The 22142-nt window shown below is 46.2% G+C and overlaps 1 protein-coding gene across 1 annotated transcript in view; it reads left to right on the top strand.

Annotated features, from left to right (window-relative positions):
• Dcdc2 (doublecortin domain containing 2) overlaps positions 1-22142 on the top strand; it is a 127177-nt gene that overhangs the window by 92536 nt on the left and 12499 nt on the right. Inside the window, exon 9 of the mRNA XM_015494068.2 lies at positions 13951-14051. Coding sequence (XP_015349554.1) covers positions 13951-14051 — 101 coding nt within the window. The remainder of the gene's footprint in view (positions 1-13950; positions 14052-22142) is intronic.

The following is a 22142-nucleotide window of genomic DNA, read 5'->3' as shown; positions in this document are numbered from 1 at the left end:
AAAAAAAAAAAAAAAAAAGAGTTAGGAGAAACTGCTACTTAGGCCATTATTTGTATGTGATTTTGTGTCTCCTAGCTGTACACTTCCTGGTTTCTGATATGATCATATGAATAACTCTACACCTGAAATGAATAAAGTCAATGCAACAAAGAAGGGCAAGAAAAAGTATTAGTCCAACCTCTATCAACTGACTCACATCACCAGTTTTGGTAGGAATGGTTAACTGCAACCTATTTGAAGTACAATATGTTTTTTTTTTTTTTTTTTTGGAATTCTTCACCTTGAAGTTAAACCTCTTGCTTTTCACTGTGAGCTCAGAACGGAATTGTTGTGGATGCTTTCGTCCTGTGCACTGTGCACGTGACATGTGTATCCCCCATTAACATTTTCATCTCCACCAGGGTTTCTGATGGATCAGGTGTTAGACCTGTGGTTATTTTGGCTCATGTGCCTTTAATGGAAACATTCCAACAGCTAGACTCCAGGTCAGGAAAAATATAGTTTTACTTTATCTGGAAGAAGAATTATCCTAAGATGGTTAGAAGATGCAATAAGAAATTTATTTTATTTTTTAAGCATACAGATAAAGTCCTCTACCTCTGGCCATTTAAGCAAAAGAAGATGAGATGCTCTCCCTCCAGCCCCCTGCAAGACGCACACCAGCCTTAAGCGCATGTCTTGTGCTCTCTGCCCAAGTCGCCAAACTTGTAAAATTGATACCCTTCTGTTCTCTTTTGTTCCTCCAGCATTTAGTTTCTTGTGTGGCCCTAAAATTTGATTTATTTTAAAGAGTGTTCTCTCTCTTTTTCTTCTCATTTGTTTCCCCTCCATGAGTTCAATCCTACCCCCTCCTGCCTCCACATGCCCTACCACCACACCCCAGTATGGCTGTTTCCAGTTTTAATTTTTGAATTTGCCTCTTATCTATAACTTACAGCCAGCCTGAATATGGGCATTAGATGAGTTAACGCATGTGACTTACTTAGAATGATGTTTATCGTACAATAAGCCTCCAGTGAATGTTAGCTAACCTTCCGCCTCATGAATATTGTTATTATTATTAATTTGCATTTAGTTACAGATCATTGCCGAAGAAAACAATGTTTCTTGATATATCAGCATTTCTACTTATTCTAAAATAGCTTATTTCTTAGGTTTACCCATATTTATGTTTTATTGTATCATGAAGTATAGTCACCAAATGAAAATTAATTCATGCTACACTTAGTACAGTGAAAATATGAAAAAGTTATAGTCTAGTAAAGAAAATCCATTGAAAAATTGTTATATTTCTTCTCCTACCAAGATGGAAAGAAGTTTATTTCTCAATTATTGGTAAAGAAAGAAGCAAGAATATTTGAGAGATGCCATTCCCAAACTGAACAAGCCAGAATTATTCTTTTGGAATGAAATTAGAACCTGAAGAACTTCAGCTGCAGGCTGAGATGGGAGGGACGACCGTCCCCCGTCTTTCCTAAGGTGTGACATGCATGCATTTCGTCACAGACCCAGGCAAACCCGTAAGTCACACTGCTGAGGAGCGCCTGGAATCTGCTGGCTGCTCCGTCAACAGCCTTGGCCACAGCGCCAGCTCCGTGTGAGGAATCGCTGGCTGGCTGGTTTCACTGGGTTTGAATTTTCGCCCTGGCTGGGTTCCCAAGGAGCATTACTACTTGGCGGCGGCTCATTTGCATACTTCCTGTCCTTAGTTGAGGCTCTTGCCCTCTTTCTTCCATCAAGGATCTGACATTTTGTGTGACCGTTTCTAATGCTTACGTATGGGCATTCTGTGGTTACTACGTCCAACAGAATTTCTTTTAAAAATGAACTTGGCTCAGGCTATTTTAAATACAATTTGGAACATGGTAGATATTGCCGAGAAAAATTTCTTATGGAAAAATTTGTTTTTATCTGTTTATGAGTTGCTTGAATTATAGACTTGAAGTACACTCAAGATATGCCGACCTGGGGACATTGTAACCTCTACTTCACGTTAAGATGGAAGATTAACCGCCAGTCCAATCTAAATCATGTCTTTAGCAAGGCATCAGCTCTAATAAAATCTTATCATTTTCTTAAAAAGTTACTGAGGCTGCTCTATAAAGACCTGAAATGCTCAGATTTGGAGAGATCTTACTCTGATCGTCTAAAGCAAGTAGAAGCATACTAATCTGCGAGATGCTGAAACAGGTTAGACACACTTCACTCAGACTTAAGGACAATTTAGGAGTGTCACCTGTGCCAACTGCAGTAGAGGATCGTAAGCCCTTGGCTCTGGGGCACTGATGTGCACCGATTTGCATATTTTCCCTGGAAGTCACTTTGCCTTGTGGGGGGCACAGTTCACACTAGTACCTGTCTCAGAAGTAGAGAAGACTTGAAAGTGGCCTCCCGTCTGTTCTTACAGCCGTACTGGCACAAAATGCACCGCTTTAAATGTACTATTGTTCATAGTTTGAAAGTAAATGCTGAAGCCTTAGATTATTAAAAGCCACAATTCAGTAATAATTGATACTAATAACTAACTAGTGGACCACACATATTTATCTCATTTTTATATTTATATCTGTGCTGGGTTTTTAATTCCTTAGGTGAATGTCTGCATAATTTGAAAAGCTTTTTAAGAGGACAATTTCAATCTTCTACTTTAAGTCTATCGATTGCAGATAGATTTTGTATTTTTATTACCCTTGTTTCTCTTCAGTTTTTTTTTTTTTTTTTAGATTCTTTGTATAGATTCTTAGTAGTGTTCTGAAGCAAAGGAGTCTTTCATTTCTCTATTGGAAATGAGAACCAACAACCTTCCTAAGTAGAGTGCGTTCCCTCAGATGTCAGCTGGAAAATGCCCTGTGGCCTGGATTGGGTACCGGCCTGTAGGTTTCTCTCTTTGTTTCACCTGCCCTCCGCCCCTGCCGGCCACAGTGGATTACTGTGTGGAAATTCATCGCAGTATTCTAGCTAAGGCTGAAACTCCAGTGGACGGACACCTGTGCAGTAAGAATGATGGGTGTACTCATGAGGTACAGCCCTAGTTTCATTTATGTTTTTGAGGTGGACTGTCTTCGTTTCCCTTGGCCATGGGTGGATGGCAATTGTTAGGGTTTCTGAGGACGTTTGGATTTCGTGAGACAGGCTTGTGCATTAGGGCCACAGGTTGGCAACAGCTGGACGGTGCTGTCATCTATGATGAACTCCTGGAGGTGGAAGCCAACACATGGGCTTTAACTCCTTTCACTACTTTCTGCCTCGATGGCCTCAGGCCCCTGAGGTGGGTTGCAGGGCCTGGCCTCTTTGCTTCATAGCCGCCATCTTGGAAGTGTGGTTTATCAGCCAATCCTCACCTCCTGTCCATAGCACATCAAAATATGGCCAGGTTTTTGCTCTCTACTCGAGTTGTTCTCTCTTGGTGACCACGTCTTTGGGGTACCAAAGCCAGAGGACATTTTAGTGCCGTTTCTCCTCTGTTGTGTTTCCCAGGGCTCCCGTGGCAGTCCACACTCTTCCCCGCTTACCTTGTGCTCTTTCTTCTCAGTCTTTGTGAATTTCTCCTCTGCCCAATCCTCAGGTGTTAATGTCTGTTATCCAGACCCCAGCCATCTTCTGTTCTCATCCCACACAGTTGGCTCTATCTTCCAACTGTATTTGACAGTTCCCAATCTGTAGCCTTATCTTAGAACTTTATCTTGATAGACTCACGTTTCCAGCTGTTTACTGGCCCTTTCTATCTGGATGCTTCACAGAGAACTCAAACCAATACAGACTGTCTCAGGCTAATGATGGTTCAATTTATAATTTTTTGACTTTACACTAGTGTGAAGATGATAGGTGTTCAGTGGAAATCGAACTTCAGAATTTTAATTTTTATCTCTTGCAATATGCAGTAGGGTCATTCTGTTAGTTCAGGTTCTCTAGAGGATGTTTATGTAAGCCTGATTATAAAAAGGGGATTTGTCAGATGGGCTAACATGAACAGAGACTGGGTGGTTCCATGGTGGCTGACGGCAGACTGGGGAGCTGGAGGAACCAGTAGCTGCTCAGTCTAAGGAGCTGGAGCCTCACAACAAGAGGAATCCATGATGCAGCCCCAGTCTGGGACCCAAGGCATAGAAACTCCCTGGAGAGTGTTAGAGTCTGCTTTGGAAGCGGAAAGGAGCTGGAGTCTGAGGCCCTCAGGGAATTGCAACCTGCTCAAGGAGACTCAGCTTGCATCCGCTCCTGCTTCCTTGTTCTTCCACCTTTTTGCTCCATCCAAGCCCCCACCATGTTGGAGAGCACAGCTCACATTTAGAGTGGGTCTGCCCCTCAGCTTGCTGTGTCCCATGTCAGTCATTCCTGAAACAGTGACATATCCAAAGTCTTTAGGCATCTCCTCATCCAATGACAGTGACAATTCAGATTACCATCACAGTCTTGGCTTGTGATGCTGGGCAGTGGCAATGAACTGTAGCTCCCAGTCAGCCTCATGTCCACCAGGGACATAACAGATGCTCCCAGTGGCTGCCCTGCAGAGCAGTGACGTTGGGCAGGTTGTGTGTGTTGCACACATTGTCAGTTTGCAATGTATCCAACTTGGGGTGGGTTTATTGGAACGTGGCCCATCGATACGTCAAGGAGCATCTGTATGTAATGTCAGGACTCATCTTCTGAACTCCCCACTCCCTTCCTTCCCTTGCCTGCCCCATCCTGGTAAATAGCATGACCAGCCCCGTGGACACCAAGCCAGGGCTCTTAGAAGCTTCCTTCAGCTCTTCTCCCCTTTCACCTACCACATCCGGGCTGTCAGGGAGCCCTGTCAGTACAACCTCTCTGCATCTCTTGTTCCTTCTTGCAGGACCCGGGGCACCCAACCAGGGCGGGGCTGCAGTCAGACTCCTGGGCTGTGGCGCTGCTCACCTGTCCTGCGGGCTTCATTCCCCAGTCCACTCCTTTGGCCGGTTACCAGCTTCCCTGCCCTCCCACTTCCACGCTGGCTTGTGTGGCTTCCCTTCACTTCCAGGCCTTCTTTCCTGGTCCCCTCCTGCCGACTTGGTCGCTTCGCCTGCACTGTCTTTCAGGGAGCCACGGTCAGGTGTCTGTGTCTCCCGCCCCAGCACAGCCTGCCACGTATCCCCACCCCGTCTGGGAAGCCCTGTGCCTGGGATGCTCCCGTGGGCCCCACGCCCTGCATGGAGTCCTGCGGTTGCTCTTCGTCCTCTCCATGGGCAATTCCGATCCCTGGTCACACCACATAAGGCTTTCTGAGTCGGTCCCCTCCCCGCCTGCCAGCCTCATGCCCGGCCACTCCTCTGCCCTGCATCCTGGCTGCAGCCGTGCCACCTGCCTGCGGTCCCTGGAGCCGTGAGCAGTGGCCCCTTGCACCCGCTGCGCCTTCTGTCCAGAATGCCTCCTCCTGCTCCTCAGGGGCTAATCCGGCTCTTCCCACCGCAGCTTCTCCACAGGCTGCCTGTGGCTCTCCTCGTCTTCCCCGTAACCTCCCTTGCGCCCGGGGCGCTCAGTAGCCTATGCGGCACTTGTGCTCTCGACTCCTCCGTTTCACACCCCCAGCAGATAACAAGCATCTCGAGGTCGGTGCCTCTCCTCTTCCCACAGGTGGGCCCAGCACAGGGCTGAGCGTGTTTGCACAGCGCGTGGAGGAAAGGGCCAGGATTTAAGAGCACACGTTGTATCTCTGCTGCGTACAAGTGCTGCCCTTGTTTACCATGACACATTTTCTGGGGCACAGAGTGGTGGAGTACGGCTGGTTCACACACTGGAATAGGCGACGTCATCTGGAGATCGTTGGACCAGTCAGAATTAAGAACAGGAATCATGAATTTTAGGCCACTTACAAGGTGACTCCAAGGGTGGAAAGAGGAACAATTCGATTATTCTGATGAATTAAAACTGATTTCTGGTTCAGTTTTTATAAGGCTTCGAGCTTAGAAATGAGAATGTAACACTGTGTATACTTGTTGATTTACGTAAAACTCCTCAGAAGTACTCATTATTCTCTGTCCCACGTATCTGATGTAGACTCCAGATCCGTACAAAAATTCATCAAGGTATAAAGCAAGAAGCATGAATTATACATATTATAAATACATGCTTTAATCTTTATACTATGAGAATTTCTGATTTTGATGAAAATCTAAGACATCTACATCTAAAAAGAATAAAATATAAATGTAGAGATAAGAACCAAATTATCTGTATTCTGGGGAAATCGATGATAATAATCCTACTTTTGCTTTCTACCTACACTTAGAATATTTTGTTATATCCATTTAAAGTTGAGATAAAATACCGGTAGTGGTTACAATCAATTCTGCGTGAATATTTAATAGTCAAATTTATACATCAGTTCCATCACAGAAGATGTTTAATACCCTGGAGTGGGAGTCAGGGGATGGAAAGAAGCCAGATGTTTCAAACTGCAGCCATGAAAACCCAGCCCATTTAAGTGTATTGAGAAAGTGATTTTCGTGGAATGTCATAAATTGCTAAAGAAAAATATGGCATGATATTTTCGTTCCTGTGAAGAGTTTCTACGTGAACTTATGGGCACAAAAAAAAAAAAAAACCACGTGGAGGTCAGCAGTTAACAACCCACGGGTTCTCAGACGTGCTCAGAGCTCGGGCCATCACTTGTTTTGAATCTTCCCATGATGGTGTGCCCTCCTCCAGGGGTGGCCAGGCGGGGGTGTCCCGTCACTCCTGAGTGGGTCAGAGGCAGCCTGACTCATCTCCCTGCACCAGGAGAAGGTGGGCACTGCACCCGTCTTCCCTTCCTTCCTCCCTGTGGGCTGTGGGGCGAGCCTCACGGATGGCTTCCCTCTGCCCACTTGCTAGGAGCTGCTTCAGTGTCACATGACTTGTGATGACAGCATCTCTGCTATGAACCTAACGTAGGACTTCAGTGTCACATACTCCTATGGCGTAGCTCACAGAAGGCCAATGAAGGATATATATATATATATATATATATATATATATATATATATATGTATGTATTTATATATATTTTAGTTGTAGATGGACACAATATCTCTATTTATTTATTTTTTATGTGGTGCTGAGGCTCAAACCCAGGGCCTCACACGTACGAGGCAGGTGCTGTACCACTGAGCCCAGCCCCAGCCCCTGACGGCTAGTTTTATATCACCTTCTTACCAATCTTCATTTCAGTTCTGCCTCTGGTGATTCATGGGACGCATCAAGAGTGTTGTGAATAGATCTACATTTTTTTTTCTTAGAACACTGTTTTTTATGTATTCACAGCCATAAACTCCTTGCTCCCCGTAAGTTACTAGGCTTCATGAGCTGCTTTTTAAAATTAATATTTTGCTTTAAATTTGATTTAACATTTTTATTAGATAGTCTTAGTAGTCCACCAGAGGAAAATAACTACAGTCGCTCAGACTTCCCTGCTTTCACACAGAGCTTCCGTTAGCAGACAGCCACAGATTTTCCATACAGTAGTCACAGCTGGTCATCACACTGTCACTTTTCTTCTTATTCATCCTGTCAAATTTCAATCAGTTTAACCACTTTTTGACCCAGCTATCCCACTCCTCAGTCTATACCCAAAGGACTTAAAATCAGCATACTACAGTGACGTAGCCACGTCAATGTTCATACAGCACAATTCACAATAGCTAACCTGTGGAACCAACCTGATGCCCTTCAATAGATGAATAGATAAAGGAACTGTGGGTACATCTACACAATGGATTAGTACTCAGCCTTAAAGAAGAATGAAATTATGGCACTTGCAAGTAAATGAATGGAGTTGGGAGAATATCATGCTAATCGACATAAGCCAACCCCCCAAACCAAAGGCTGAATGTTTTCTCTGATAAGTGGATGCTGATCCTTAATGGGGAAGATAGGGAAGAATGAAGGAACTTTGGATCGTGCAGAGGGGAGTGAAGGGAGGGGAGAGGCTGTGGGGTGAGAAGGCTGATGGGAGGAGATGGGTGTTACTGCCCTGTGTACATGCCTGACTACACTACCGTGTGGCTCACCACCATGTTCAGCCAGAGGAGGGAGAGGTCGTGCTCCATTTGTGTACAATGTGTCAAAATGCATTCTATTGTCATGTGTAACTAATTAGAACAAATTTAAAAATTAAAAAAAATTCAGTCAATTTTAAAACCTAAAGATATTAAAATATGGTGTATCATGCAATATGAGAGCATTTTATAATACTTGTGGGGAGAGAGCAAGATTGTGGCCTTAAATACTGATCATCCTCAGCACTGTTGGAGAACTTCTTCTACCCAGGCCATTAAAGCCCAGCGGGAAGTTAAGCTGGAACATGGCTCCTCGTGGACAGGCGCTGCCTTCATTCCAGTGGCCGCAGCTGCAGGGAGGCAGAAAACATGAGCTTCGGCCCCGTGATGGGCGCGTGTTGGGCGCGTGATGGGTGGGGAGCTGGTTCCCATTATTACACAACAGGAAGCAGCGTGGGTTCCCTTCCTCGGAGGCTCCGCTGCATGTGTAGGCAGTAAAATTCATAAGGGGTAAGTAAGAAATAATTGAGGAGCGTTTTTATTTTTACTAGAGTGTTCGTTACTGCTTTCCTGTGTAACAGGCCCTGAGATGTCTATTCGTGATTCAGAGAGAGGAGATTAGCGCTGAATTTGGGTGCAGTGTGCATCCAAGCATGGAATTTGATCCTTCGTGTAGTAATTGAATGAGAGCAGCATGGTGTGTCGAATCTGTCCTCGCTCTTTAGTGCGCCAGCGAATGGCTTTTATTACCAAGGTTTAGGGCAGGGGAAGACTTGGAATATCTAATCCTTTTTCTCCTGGCAGACGTGTGGGTGTTGGGGTGGTGGTGGTGGTGTTTTGCACCTTGTAGGGAGGGAGAGAGAGAAGTAATAACAGGGAAGGGAAGCAGAAGGCAGAGCTCCAAGGAGGGCTCTCTGACCACGGCCTCGATGGCAGGAGGAGAGAAGGCATTGAGTTGCCTGCCCCCACCCAGCAGGCATCTGCTGGGATCACAAAGGGAATCTGTGGTGACTGCTGCCCTCAGAGTCTCTCCACCTATTGCTTTTAGACGTGTGGTGTATTAGTCTCTTCTTGCTGCTGTAACATATCATCACCAACTAGTCAGTTTAAAACAACACAGATACGCTGTAGTTCTGGAGGTCAGAATTCCAAGATGGGCCTCACCCGGCTAAAGTCAAGGTGTCTCGGGCTGTGTTCCTTTGGAGACTCTAGGGAGAACTGGAGTCCTGGTCGTTTCATGTCTATAAGTTATGTGAGGAAACGGAGTCCACTGGAGAGCTCTGAGCTGTGGACAGGTCCAGTAACTTACCATCTGTTAATGTGACTTGGCTGTTGTCTGATGCAGGACAGTGAGAGGAAGGAGAGGTTCAGGAAGAGATTCATCTAAGAGGTTGCTGCGGCCCACCCCCACACGATGGCAATCAGGACACCTTGGTAGTGGAGATAGAAATGAATGACGGGGACATATATTTTTAAAGGCTGAATTGATAAGACCCAACCACGGGATGGATATGGGGAAGAAGGGCAAAAAGGAGGTGAGGCTAATTTCCAGATTAGGAATTGAGTGGTGGTGCCACTCCCTGGGGTGGGGAGCCTGGGGTGTGAGTATTCCATGTTGGAAGCCAGAATTCGTGTCGGCCAGTGTGCACTCCTATGCGACCTCCAACGTGAGGTGCTGTCAACTAGGTGGATATTTGTGTTTGGGATCCATGAAGATGTTTCTAGAGAATCATTGGCCGATTGATGGTGTCCAAAGTGTGGTCTCGATGAGGTCACTATGAAGAGTGTAGGTGGAGAGGTAGACCCCTGGTGCAACCTGGGTGGTCCAAGACTGAGGGGCTGGGCAGGGGAGGAGAGGCCGGCCTGAGACACTGGGAAGGAGCTGCTGGTGATGCTGGTGAACTGGAGAGGGGAGGAGGGGGAAGTATACTACCTGTTTTAAAAGCTGCTGAGAGAGCAAGTGAGTGGGAACTTGAAGAGCATTGTCGTTAACGGCCACTGGTAATTTCAGCTTGTGCATTCCCTGTGGAGTGCTGGGTGGAAAGTGTGGGAGTGAGGGCCAGAGTCAGAGGTTCCTGACAGCCAGGCGCCGGGTGGTCCTCACCGAGGACCCAAATTCCTACCTCGGAGGGAGAGTTCACTTTCATATGACGTAAGGCCTTCTGCCTTTGCTTTTTACTAGGTGCAAATAATTTTAGAGGAAGCAAGACTGCTAACGTTGAAACATAATTTCATGATCAGTTAAAAGTTACGCTAATGCTTATTAAAAGGTGACCTAGAAAAGGGTCTGTGACAATGAGGGTCAGTAGCCTGCTGCTGTTGGTTTGGAGGGGGCTGGGTGGCTGTTTTTGTGAATTTCCTGAGGGACACTGCAACTACCGTGCATACACTGGGAGGCTCAACGCCTCTGCTGCAGGTGGCACCTCCCTTCACGAGTTGGGACTAGGATGCCTAAGGCTGCTGTGACAGTGACCACATAATACTTACACGTCATCATTGCTATCTTGATTTAAGTTGCCAAATTACTGTGCACATTGAAACTAGTGGTAGTAATGAAGGGACAGTGGTAAGGTCTTGAAAAGTTTGAATGATATCACCCTTTATAAAAAGAAAAATGTAGCAGTTTTGCAGATTTCTCCCGGAGCCTCTCCTTGCACGCAGGTGTTTTGAATTTTCAATATTTCTTCTTTGACGTCCTCCATGGAGCGTGTCTTCAGTTATGTTTCCCTGTGGCGTTGACAGAAAGGAAACGTATTCTTATTATAGCATTCAAATTCTTTGCCTTCCAAGTTTGGCTTTCTTAGCAAATCTTTTGTGTCAAATGATTTTAATTTCCTGATTTACTTCTGAGCCTTCGCCTTGGCCCACTGATCTTGCCACGGGTGAAGTCTATAGACATCCACACTGTGTTATAAATGATCCTCCCAGGCAAGGCTTATATAATGCTGTGAGTTCAGTTTACCCCACATTTCTCAGGACCTGGGGTGAGGCTGATGGTGTGCTGGGGCAGGACTCACAGAGATGGAAGTAGGTCCAACGGGGGGCGGGGGTGGGGGTCAGGGACAGAAACTGATAAAACTAAGCGTGGACCCATCTGTGAGATGGAGACTTGAGCACAGGAGAGAGCTCTGGTCTTCTTTGGCTGGGGGCTTCGGGGTCAGATGGAGGTGATCTTTGTGGACATGGATCTTAAACAGGACATGGATCTTAAGCAGTGAGCAGGACTCCGACAGGCAGCTGCCCCAGGACAGGGCAGATGCAGGGAGCAGGTGGTGAAGGCACAGGCCGGGGGCATGAAGGGGCCAGTGGTTCCGGACCCTGTGCACCTTTGTTCTCACTTGGGCTGATGAGGGTGGTGGTGAGCTGTGGTTGGGGGGTGCCCATGGAGCTGGAGAGTCCTGGCCTTCAGGCCGGGATGTGGGACGGTGCATCCTGGGGTAAGACGTGGCGTCGTGTGGGGAGGTCCCCTTTGGCACGAGGCAGAGGAGCGTTGAGGAAGAGGCTGAGAAGTTACGTGAGTTAGTCGTATCAGAGCTGGGAAGGCAGCGTGCTCAGGGGCTATTTTGGGGAGGGGAAGTTAAACACTAGGCAGAGTGTGGGAGGAGGTGAGGGTACAGAGGACATCAGGCAGGAGGGGAATCCATGTGCCAGTAGGAGATTAAACCAGGCAATCTGTGTTTTGTCTCATGTTGGGATGAAGGATTATTGAGCACACACCTTGGAAGACAGGAAAGGGGTCCAAACTGGGTGCTGAGTGAGAAACGGCCCATGTCTGTGTCTCCCCACCAGATCTAAGCCCTTGAAGAGCAGCAGCCCTGCCACGCTTCTCGAGTGGACAGTATTTAGAAGGTTTTAATACATATCCACCAATCAGCCAATTGCATAAACTTAACTTATGCATCAACAAAATTCCATTTTCATTATTCAGTATTTTTTATTGATTGTGATATGGTATCACCATATTTTATTGTTTCCAAGTAGTATTTAATGGCATGGGAAATACAATTTGACTTTAAAGTAAAAAAAGACATACATGCAATAAGATCTGGTTTTCTTTCTGTGCATGTGTGTGAGAGAGAGAGAGTTGTCAAACATTAGTGACAGTTATCATGAGATCAGAACGGTGCTTATTTCTGTTTTCTAAAATGTTTTCTATAACAATCAGTACTGCCCCACCTGTAATTTCGCACAGCCTTCCTGGTGAAAATTAAAACCCGAGTGGGCTCCTCCCGCCACATGGTAGCTTGCCGGCTGCTCTTCTGGGTTTGGTCTCTGCTTAGTCCTCGGAATTCCTTCTTGACCTTCATTTCTTGCTGTGCACTGCTGAGGAGGTGGCTCCAACATCTCGGTGCCTGGGGAGCCAAACCTTCCCTGGCCCAAGGCGAATGTTCTGCCGGCCTCCTGTGACGGAGCCGAGCTTTGCCATGCGTGCGTGCGTGCGTGCGTGCGTCTCTGCTGCTTATGTCCTCTTGGCTGCCATTTTCCATCCCAGTGCCCTTTCAATTTTATTTTGTGATTATCGATTGTATTCTTCTTTTCTCTTGGAAAGCCTATTCTAAAAACCACATCTGCAGACCTTTCCTGGCTCTGCTTGGATACAGTTACACATTTCACGGACCATGAGTAGTAAGGATACATCCTCCCGGTGCCTGCGGGGCCTGCAGGGTTCTCTGTGTGGTCTTTGTAGGCAGGTGCAGCATTGGGACACAGAAGTGTCACCCAAATAGTCATGTCCATGGTCCTAGCTGGGGTCTCCTGAGCCCGGCATCTGATATGATTGATGTCTTCTGAGGGGCTGGGCGGGCCTCCTCCCCCCTCCCTCCCCTGTGGCTGCATCTTCTCACCCCCCCCAGACTCTGAGCGGCCCCTCAGTGTGGCAGCACTGTCCCTGCACACCTCATGCAGGCTGCATCTCTCTCCTGGTTGGACCGGGAGCACCCTGGGGGAACCATCTGCCTCCCTCACCCCGCAGGCTGTGCCTGGGCTCAGCGTGCCTCACAGAGCATTGCTCCTCAGCACATGCAAGAACATACTCCACATTTAATCCAGGGCGACCTCAGAACTTTGGCCATGTGCAGTATTATCCACACGTTGAATAATCGTGGGTCCGGCGAACACGCCTCCATCACGGAAAGAGAGGGGACTGTAAGAAAAAAGACAAAAACATGTTTTCCAGACGGTAGGGGTAATCAAGCACTGTAACAGATTGCCAGGGAAGGAGGCAAGATTGCTGTCCCTGGAGAGCCTTCAACATCGGGCAGGGAGAACGAGGGAGAACCGCTGTGGGGGGCGTTCAGCTGTCTCGGGGCCAGTAGACAGACAGAATGACAAATGGGCCCGGGACGCTTTGATTACTCGGGCTGGAGAGGAGGAGGCTGGGGGAGACATGAAAACGACTTCAAATATGGAAAACAGCCATGATTGCCTTCCCGAGGAGAGTGAGCTGAAGGAGCTTCACCTACAGACTTAGAGGTTCAGGCCCCATTTTATTCTTAGGGATTTAAAGTCACAGGTTTCGAGAATCTTGTGGAAATCGGTGAAGTCAATGATATTGATTTTTTGGGGGTGAGAGGGAATTATTCCAATGTGTTATATTGAATGTATAGCATTTCCCTTGGAAAAAGTAGCCTTGTAAAGCACCAGACCCTGTCGCTGGTCAGTGGCTAAGAGGGGAGGACGAGAGCCGAGTTAGTGGCCCCTGTGGAGGGGTGCATTACCAAGTCAGTAGCTAGGGGCGAGCAGGAGTTTCTGCAGAGCTCGGAACCTTCCCCAGTGGAAATGTAGAGGAGAGCGGGGGGAGGGGGAGGGGCTGCCCAAATCCTGCCACTAAAAAGGGAGCTCAGATACTACTAGAAAAAAAAAAAAAAAACCCATTGGGGATGTTGCTGCAATTTTAGCATTCAACCACACGATGTCACCATTGGATTTTGATCGTCACTGTGTTTGTCTCAAATACTAGATGAAGGCATTTTCAAAGCTGGAGAAGAGAGGTCTGAAATGCGGGGGGCAGCAGAAGTCCAAGAAGATGAAGACACTCGGGTCGAGATCCCAGTGGATCAGGTATTCTCCACGCCCTTGAACACGCGTCCCTGCCACCGAGCCCCGGGTGTCTTTCAAACCCTGTGTTGTCTGCGACCACGGTCCCTGTGCCTACCACAGTCAAACCTGCCAGGTGCCAGGTGGTGGAAGGACCTTACCCACAAAACAGAACACCTTCAGCTCTCCAGTGTTCCAGAGAATAGCCTCGGGGACTAGTGATCTTTAAAGTGGAAAATGGTCTGTGTTTGATAAACAGCATTGATAGGAGATGGGATCGTAGTTAGGTATGAGATCTGAAGGAGGACGTTCAGTGTATGCAGGAGCCCTGGGTTGGGGTTTCGAATCTAGGAAAAAGTCCTCCTTCACTTAGAAAAGCATTTTTTTTTTTTTTTACTAAAATGCCATGATGTTCTCTTCAGGGTCCTTGAAATTATGCTGGTTGGAATTTGTTTTTCGTAAAGGAATTGCTTATATAAATGCAGCTCAAATATTTGCTAGCCGTGTATTGATTTTCTCAGGCCCGTGGAGCAGTGTACTTTCCAGAGAGAGAGAAAGAGAGAGAGAGAGAGAGAGAGAGAGAGAGTGTGTGTGTGTGTACGTACTACATGTGTGTGCTCATGCAGGGACTAAGTGGTGTTAAGTGTGGCTAAAGGATGCCAGAAATGAGTGAGTCCAGTCCTGAAGGCCACTCCTCCGGCTTTCTCACAGCTCTTGGTGGAAGGCAGGTGTGTAGGTGAGGAGGGGGAGAAGACAGTCCGACTCAGGGGAATGGGGAGAAGTCACCAAGAATTGCCACTTGTCCTCTGCCTATTATGTGACATTTCCTTTTCTAAAAGCAAATTTCAAAATCCAGCGAATTCCACCACCGCCGCCGCCTCGCGCCTGTCTCAGCCAGGAGACCCGGGATCGCTACTTGAATATTTCACTGGCATTTTCTGCCAGCGTTGCCTTCCTGATAAAAAGCCTAATGTGCTAAAAATCACAGATTTTAAAAATCCAATTTATTTTCTAGGATTTACTATAACTAATAATTTTTCATAAATCCTAGTTATGGGTATTTTTTTCCCCTGAGGGGAAGCAGAATTTTAAGTCATCTGTGAAGTTATAATTAAATATTATATTTTAAGACAAAGAAGGGTAATCATCATGTACATACAGCTCTAGGAGCTGTTCAAACCCAGACTAATTTATATTCCAGAGTCAGAACAGCAGGAAGAAATCAGCAATATTAGTAAAAGAGAAATCTCTCTGTTAATCACTTATTAAACAACTTGCAAAACCAGGGAGAGGCATTTGTTTACTGAAGAGTTTGCTGATTATAAAGAAGGCGAGTTGAGAGGGAGGCTTGATCCCCAGTCATACTTGAACAGCCCTGGGTGTGTGTCTGCAGAGCTTGGCTTTTTATTTGGTATGTGAGTGCTCGCTTGTTAAAATGCAAATGTGCAAGGTTGGTAAAAGTTGAGCAATAACAACAGACTGATGTTGACTCAAAGAAATAAAGCCAGGTGAAAGTGACCAGTTACTTCCTTCTTGGGCTTCCTTGGTCTTCAGGCTCGGGTAGGCATGAGGTGCTTATGGGATCGGGCACGCGAGCCAGTCTGTCTGGTCTGGTGGCCTTTGCTCAATATGTTATAATATTGTGAAAAACTAAATGAGAACTGGAGAAATTAGCACCAAGCCCTTTAGCTCCATCATAGTAAGAAAGAAGAATGCTGAGGATGTGGCCCCACGGGGATCTGCATTTAACAATGGCTACCATTTTTTTAAGTACCTACTGATCGCCATGTAAAGGACTAGGCGTTATCTCATGTGATCTTGGTGACACGAGTCCCATTTTACATGTGTATGTGGAAAACAGTGAGCTCATGTAGGTGAGCCAACTTGTGCAGGTGGTACCAGTAGGTAGAGCAAGTGGGGACTGAGTGCAGCTCTGACTTCCCCGTAGAGGGGCGGTCTGCAGGGGAGCGTTAAATAGAGCCAACAACAACAAGAAGAAAGCCTGGTGTTAATCCAGGGAAGGGGGAAATTCCTCCATAAAGATGGACGTGCAGTCACTGCCTACCGCCTGGCTCAGCTGTAAATGATTCCGCACACACATCCCCTCAGCCTGTGAGCGAGTTAGCTTCTTTGGACTGGTTTCCAGTTATCTAAATGGTCCACCTTATAAGTTTAAGAAAGAGTCATAGAGAAGTGTGTGTGTGTGTGTGTGTGTGTGTGCTGTAAAAGTCATGTACCACAGACCGAGTAACCTCTGTGTTCCTGATTAGGAGGTTGCGTGCCAGGAGCTGCGAGGCTCTGCTGGGAGGCCATTCTCCTGGGGCCTCTGTGGGCAGACACTGTCTGTCTTTGTTCTCGACCGTCTTTGTCAGGGTGCTTGTGCTGTGTGATGGCCTTGAAGGACGGACGGTGACATCTCCTGGAATAATTGTTGTCATCCAGAGGCGATTTTGTGTCCAGGGGAATGTTGGGCTTTTTCTGAGGACATGTTTGGTGGTCACATCTGGGGAGGTGGGTAGCACTAGTGGACAGTGGTCAGAGATGCCGCTGTCCACCTTGTAATGCACTCAACAGTCCTCACGGTGAAAAACCATCCAGCCCAAAGTCTCAATAGTGCTGAGTTGGAGAAGTACTACTGTGTCAGTCAGCTTTGCGTCACAGTCACCAAAATACCTGACCAGAGCAACTTAGAAGAAGAGAAGTTGATTTTGAGCTTGTGGTTTCAAAGGTTCAGTCCATGCTTGGCCGGCTCCTCTGGCCCAAGTGAGGACGAGCATCTGGTGGAAGGGCCCAGCAGAGGGAAGCTGCTCATCTTGCCAACGGCAGGGAGCAGAAAGAGGAGGGAGAAGGAGGACCATCCGTAACGGCCAAGGCACACCCAGAGCCCGCGTCCTCCAGGCTGCCAGCTGCCTATGGTCAGCACCCAGTTAGTCCATTCAGATTATCAGTCCACCAGATGGACGAATCCACTGGTCAGCTCACAGCTCTCAAGGTCTAATCATTCCAGTTTTCGACATTCCTGCCATGCCACCTGGGGCTTTTAGGGGCCACCTCGTATCCAAGCTGTTATACCTGCTTTGGGGCCAAAGCTGCATTTGTTTATGGTAGAACAAAGGCAGGGTTACTATTCATTTCATGCCACTGAATTGTGCACCTAGGAGCAGGGCAAATTCTATGTATATTTTTCCATAATAAAATTATTAAAAGAAAAAGATTTAGATTCCCCAAACGTGGAGTCCTGTTTCTGAAATGCAAACTACTGCCAATCACCTAGGCCCCTCTCCTTGCCTAATGGAAAATGGGGACTTGGGAGCCAACACTGAAATTCTGGCTGTTGCTGTTTTTTTTTTTTTTTTTTTTTGGGTAGTTGTAGATGGACAGCATGCCTTTATTTTATTTATTTTTTTGTATGCGGTGTTAAGAATCAAACCCAGTGCCTCACACATGCCAGGCAAGTGCTCTGCCACTGAGCCCCAGCCCCAGCCCTGGGTCCATATTTTTTTATTAGTCAAAGTTAATAATGGCCATGGACTTAGCACTGCTTCCAAACCAGTGGGGGAGATTTTATGTATTGTAATTGGGGAGGCGGAAAAGTACCTTTTCTTTGGGGAGAATTTAGATCTGATAAGAATTTAGGTCTAATAAGCTCACCCCTTTTGCATACATATTCTAAATAAATCTTGGGTCTGCGGTCAGCAGGGGAGCTAATGTACGATTAGCAGATACCTGGTACAGGTGACGTGTATCTCTATGCTCCATGATAAAATGATGCCTTTCCAAGATAAGGAGGCAAGAAATAGCCAGCTCTTCACTTTAGCTAAGTAAACTGCCCCTCGTAAGTATGGATCAGGTCAGAGTCCGCTGTCTCCGAAACACGGGCAGATGAATATCTATAAAATAATTGAATAAACAACTGTATTTTGTATTTTGTTCCATTTAGAGGAAGAGGGCAGAAGATGGGGATGCTTCCTTTAGAGTGGTTTTGGATCGTTTTATAGCTTTCTTTATCAGTAGGTAGTTGATTTTGAGTGGTAAAATAATGAGAGTTGCAAAATCTTTTATGCTAAATAGTTTTATTAAATAGCATTTAAGTCAGCCTCATGAACATTGGAGCAAAGAAAGTTTGTTTTTTAATTGGAGGTTGTACCATTATTTATTTATTTATTTTAAACTTTTGAATCAAATTTGTACACATAATATTTTTAAATGTCAACCAGTTCAACAGGAATTATGATAAATAATAATAATTATTTATTATTTATTTATTATCATGGCCCTGCCTTCATCAGCTCAATTCCTGTCCCTTCATCAGCTCAATTCCTGTCCCTGTGGGTGAAGGGTTGGAACTACTTTAGTTATTTCTTGTGGATTACACTGCTGTATTTCTAAACCATATACCCGCTTGCCGATTTTAATGCCTATGAGATCCTTAAGTCTTACGAGAGATGTGATGTTCCTCTTCAATTGGCATTGAACGTCTTATTTTTAGATGTATATAAAATAATGGAGATCATATTAATTCATGGCATCTCGAATTTGAGACAATACATCTCTTGATTTTGTTTTTCAAATTTAGACAATATTCATTAACTTTCTATCTAATGAGATTATAAGACGGTTATTGAGATATCTCACTGCTCCCACCCCCAGTAAAAAATAAGCCCACATGCATAGCTTCCCCCTTTCCACTCTAATTGTACAATAGTTTTTGGTTAACCTAATCTTTAATCCGCACATTACTCTCACTTTGTAGGTGTTCTTTTTTTTAATTTTTAAAGTTTTTCTTTTTAGATATACCGACAGTCGAGTGTATTTCCACATATTATACGTACATGGAGTAAACTTATCTAATTCGGATCCCATTCTTGCGGTTGTACATGGTGTGCAGTTCACATGTGAGCATAGGACAGTGGTGTCCAGTTCATCCCCTGCCGTTCTCATGGCCACCCCTGGGGGTGTTCTTAGCTGAACGTTCCATGCGCTTGTTAAGTTCATTCCTTTCCCCTCCCCTAGGACAGTCATCGACTCTGTCTTTTTCCTTTGCTGTTCTTCCCTGTGTCTGTAGCCAAGCCCTCTGCACTCGGTCAGGTCTGCTGACCCCTCTCCATACACTGGTCGTGCCAGTGGTGAAGGACTCGTGTGCCACGGCTGGCTAGTTCTTCTCCAGGTCTACCTTTCGGAGCTGCCCTGGTCTTTTCCTGCCTCACTATCTTGGGCATTTCCTTGCTCCGCCAGAGTGGAGGGATCCCTGTTTTTGGGATTCCATGTCTTCCTCTTTCTTGTGTTTTGTCTCCTCCTCCTCCTCCTCCTCCTCTTCCTCCTCCTCCTCCTCCTCCTCCTCCTCCTCCTCCTCCTCCTCCTCCCCGCCCCCCCTTGTGTTGCCTCCAGAGAAAAGCTTTGGGACAAGCATTTTTGTTTTGTTTTGTTTTGTTTTTGTGAGACTTTTCATGTTTGCCAATGTCCTTGGCTTCTCTACTCAAACTTGACTATGACTCTGGCTAGGTATAAAATTCTAAGTTCCATGCCGTTTTTCTGAGCATTCGGAAAGCATTTTTCAATTTTACTTCCTGTTCAGAAGGGCAGTTGGGAAGTTCTATGTCATTTCTCTCTTGTGAACTTTAATACTGAGCCCTTTTCCCATCTCTGGACTCTTTTCTTTGTCCCACTGTTCAGAAAAGTCCCAGTTACGTTCCTTGGGGCAGGTCTTTTTGCTTACCAGGTACTGAGTGGATTGAGTATTTGTTTTTAGTTCTGGGAGAAATTATTGAGTTATTTCTTTGTTAATTTTCCTCTCTCCTTTCCCTGTTCTCTTTTTGGAACGTTAGTATTTGTTCACAGGACCTTAGCTGACCCTCTAATGATCTCTCCACTTCCCATCTCTGTGGGTCTACTTTGTCAGTTTTTAAAAATATACAAATATATGTATTTTTACTCAAAAATGGTAGAAGACCTTATGTATGTTTTGTAATTTTCTTTTTATCAACTTAAAGTATTTCATTTCATAGTAGCAGATTTTATTATTAATTCATAGAACATTGCCTCATTGCTTTTTTTATTTATTTTTCATTGGTGCATTATAATTTTGTAAACAAAAGCTTCAAATTTTCTGCCTATCAATCTATTTATTTTGTGGTGCCAGAAATCAAAGCCAGGGCCTTGCATGCATTCTACCACTGAGTTACATCCCCAGTTTCTACCTATTTGTTTTTTTCCTGGTCATTCTATTTTTAATTTCTAAGAGCTCTTTTATATTCTCTCTAAGTGCTCTTTTTTATTACATTCTATTCTTGTTTTATGGATGTGATATCACCCTTTATCTTTCCAAAGACCTATGCTCTATTATTTTAAGCTTACTTTTGTTGCATTATCTTTGTTTCTGTCTCTGTTTTGATCTCTGCCTGCTAGAGACTTCCTTGGCTGTCTGTTCAGATCTCAGACTGAGGCATTAAGGAAACTCTTTGTGCATAGGCAGGGCTCATGAGCCTGGAGCTCAGCATCCTGGCACCTGACTATGGGGAGCAGGGTGGGGCCTGCCATTGGGTCAAAGGATTTCTTCTTGGTTTTATCACAAGCAGCCTGGGGGGCTTGTGTCTTGGCTTCCCTTTCCGCAGGTTCACATTTTAGTTGCTTCAGACCTGCTGTCACTGGCCCCATATCCATGGCTTTATTGTTTTCTAGATTTCATGGCTTTCATTTCCTTTCTGGTTGTCTGTGTTCACCCCTTTTAAAATTGCTTTTGATACTTTAGAGGGCTATCATGGTTCGGGGGGGGTTGGTGGCCGGCGCTAAGAGAAAAAACCCATTTGTTCAATATTCAGCATTTAACTGGAAATGACTCTTATGCTAATCGATCAGCTGTCTTCATGGAATCTGCACAGAGACAGCAAGCTGACTGTGCCCAGCTTCCCCCTGAGGACCTCTGTGGCTGGCCCTGGCCGTGTGTTTTCCCAGTTCCCTGGGCAGCAGCGGTCCTGGTTCTAACCCTGGTCCTCTGTGGTCGGTTGATGCCATTTGCCCAGCCCCTGGGGTCATTTTAGCTTGTGACTGTGGGTCTACACATATAGACTGTAATGCTGGTTTCAGGAATCTGCAGCCCAGAGGTTACAACCAGAAGCAGAGGTTTTGAAGTCTGTGCCCATTGCCCTGGTGAGGGCTCCTGACTGGCTCCATCTGGTGCTGCCTGCAGCTACCTGTGGCTTCTGGGAAACACAAGAGAGATGAGGAGCTTACATACATCATTCTTCCCATGTACAGTAAAACACACAGAAAGACAAAGGAGGCGCTTCCTGACCACATCCCCAAATCTGCTGCAATGACATGTCTTTACTAAGCAGAGTTATAAAATGTGTAGAACCGGAAGAGAATGTGGCCTGAACTCGGCACTTTGCTGTTGAAGAACAAAGCCCTTTGGAGAAAGGAGAGGAGGAAACTGCCGTCCCACAGGGAAGGGGTCTGGCGATGGCAGGGCCAGCTCAGCACCTGGGGCCTGGAGCCAGTCTGGCTGCTCTGAACAACTCAGGGAAGGCAGGGGGAGGCTGCAGGCTCTGAATTGTCCCTGGTGGGGGGCTGATCCCCCCCCCCCGCCCGCCATGAAGGATGAAAGTGCCAACACTGCATTGACCAGGCTATGTTTTCCAGTCGTAGCCTGGTGGTGACCCGGGCTGGCCTCATACAGCTCGAAGGGCTGGGTGGCGCCACCAGGGTTCTCAACTTCCCTGCACGTTGCCGGGGAGGCTTTTTGTAGACTTGTGTTTCATTGATAGAAATGGTGTTAACATTCAAATGTGGCCCTTGGGGATTTCTCTGTTAAGTGAAGGAAAGTCAGCGTTGGCTTCTATGGGGAGGAAGCTTAACGGGGGATTTTTCCCTAATGACGTCTAAACACTCCTGTGCCATCTAAAGGTAAGTTTTCAATTTATTGCATATGCTCCTATGGGTGTCCGAGGGCCTGGTGGAGCTCCGGGGCCCTGGCCAGCTCCTTCCCAGCAGGTGGCCAACTGAGGTCCACTCTGCTTCATGTAAGGACCATGCTGCTGAGTGTGACCCCTCTCTGTAGCCTCTGTGCCTTCAAACCACACCTGAACCTTTTTTCCCCGCCCGTGAAAGTAAGGCTCT

This window comes from Marmota marmota, unplaced genomic scaffold, assembly GCF_001458135.2.
Source record: "Marmota marmota marmota unplaced genomic scaffold, marMar, whole genome shotgun sequence".
Taxonomy (NCBI): domain Eukaryota; kingdom Metazoa; phylum Chordata; class Mammalia; order Rodentia; family Sciuridae; genus Marmota; species Marmota marmota.
This window is presented reverse-complemented; position numbering and strand designations above follow the sequence as displayed.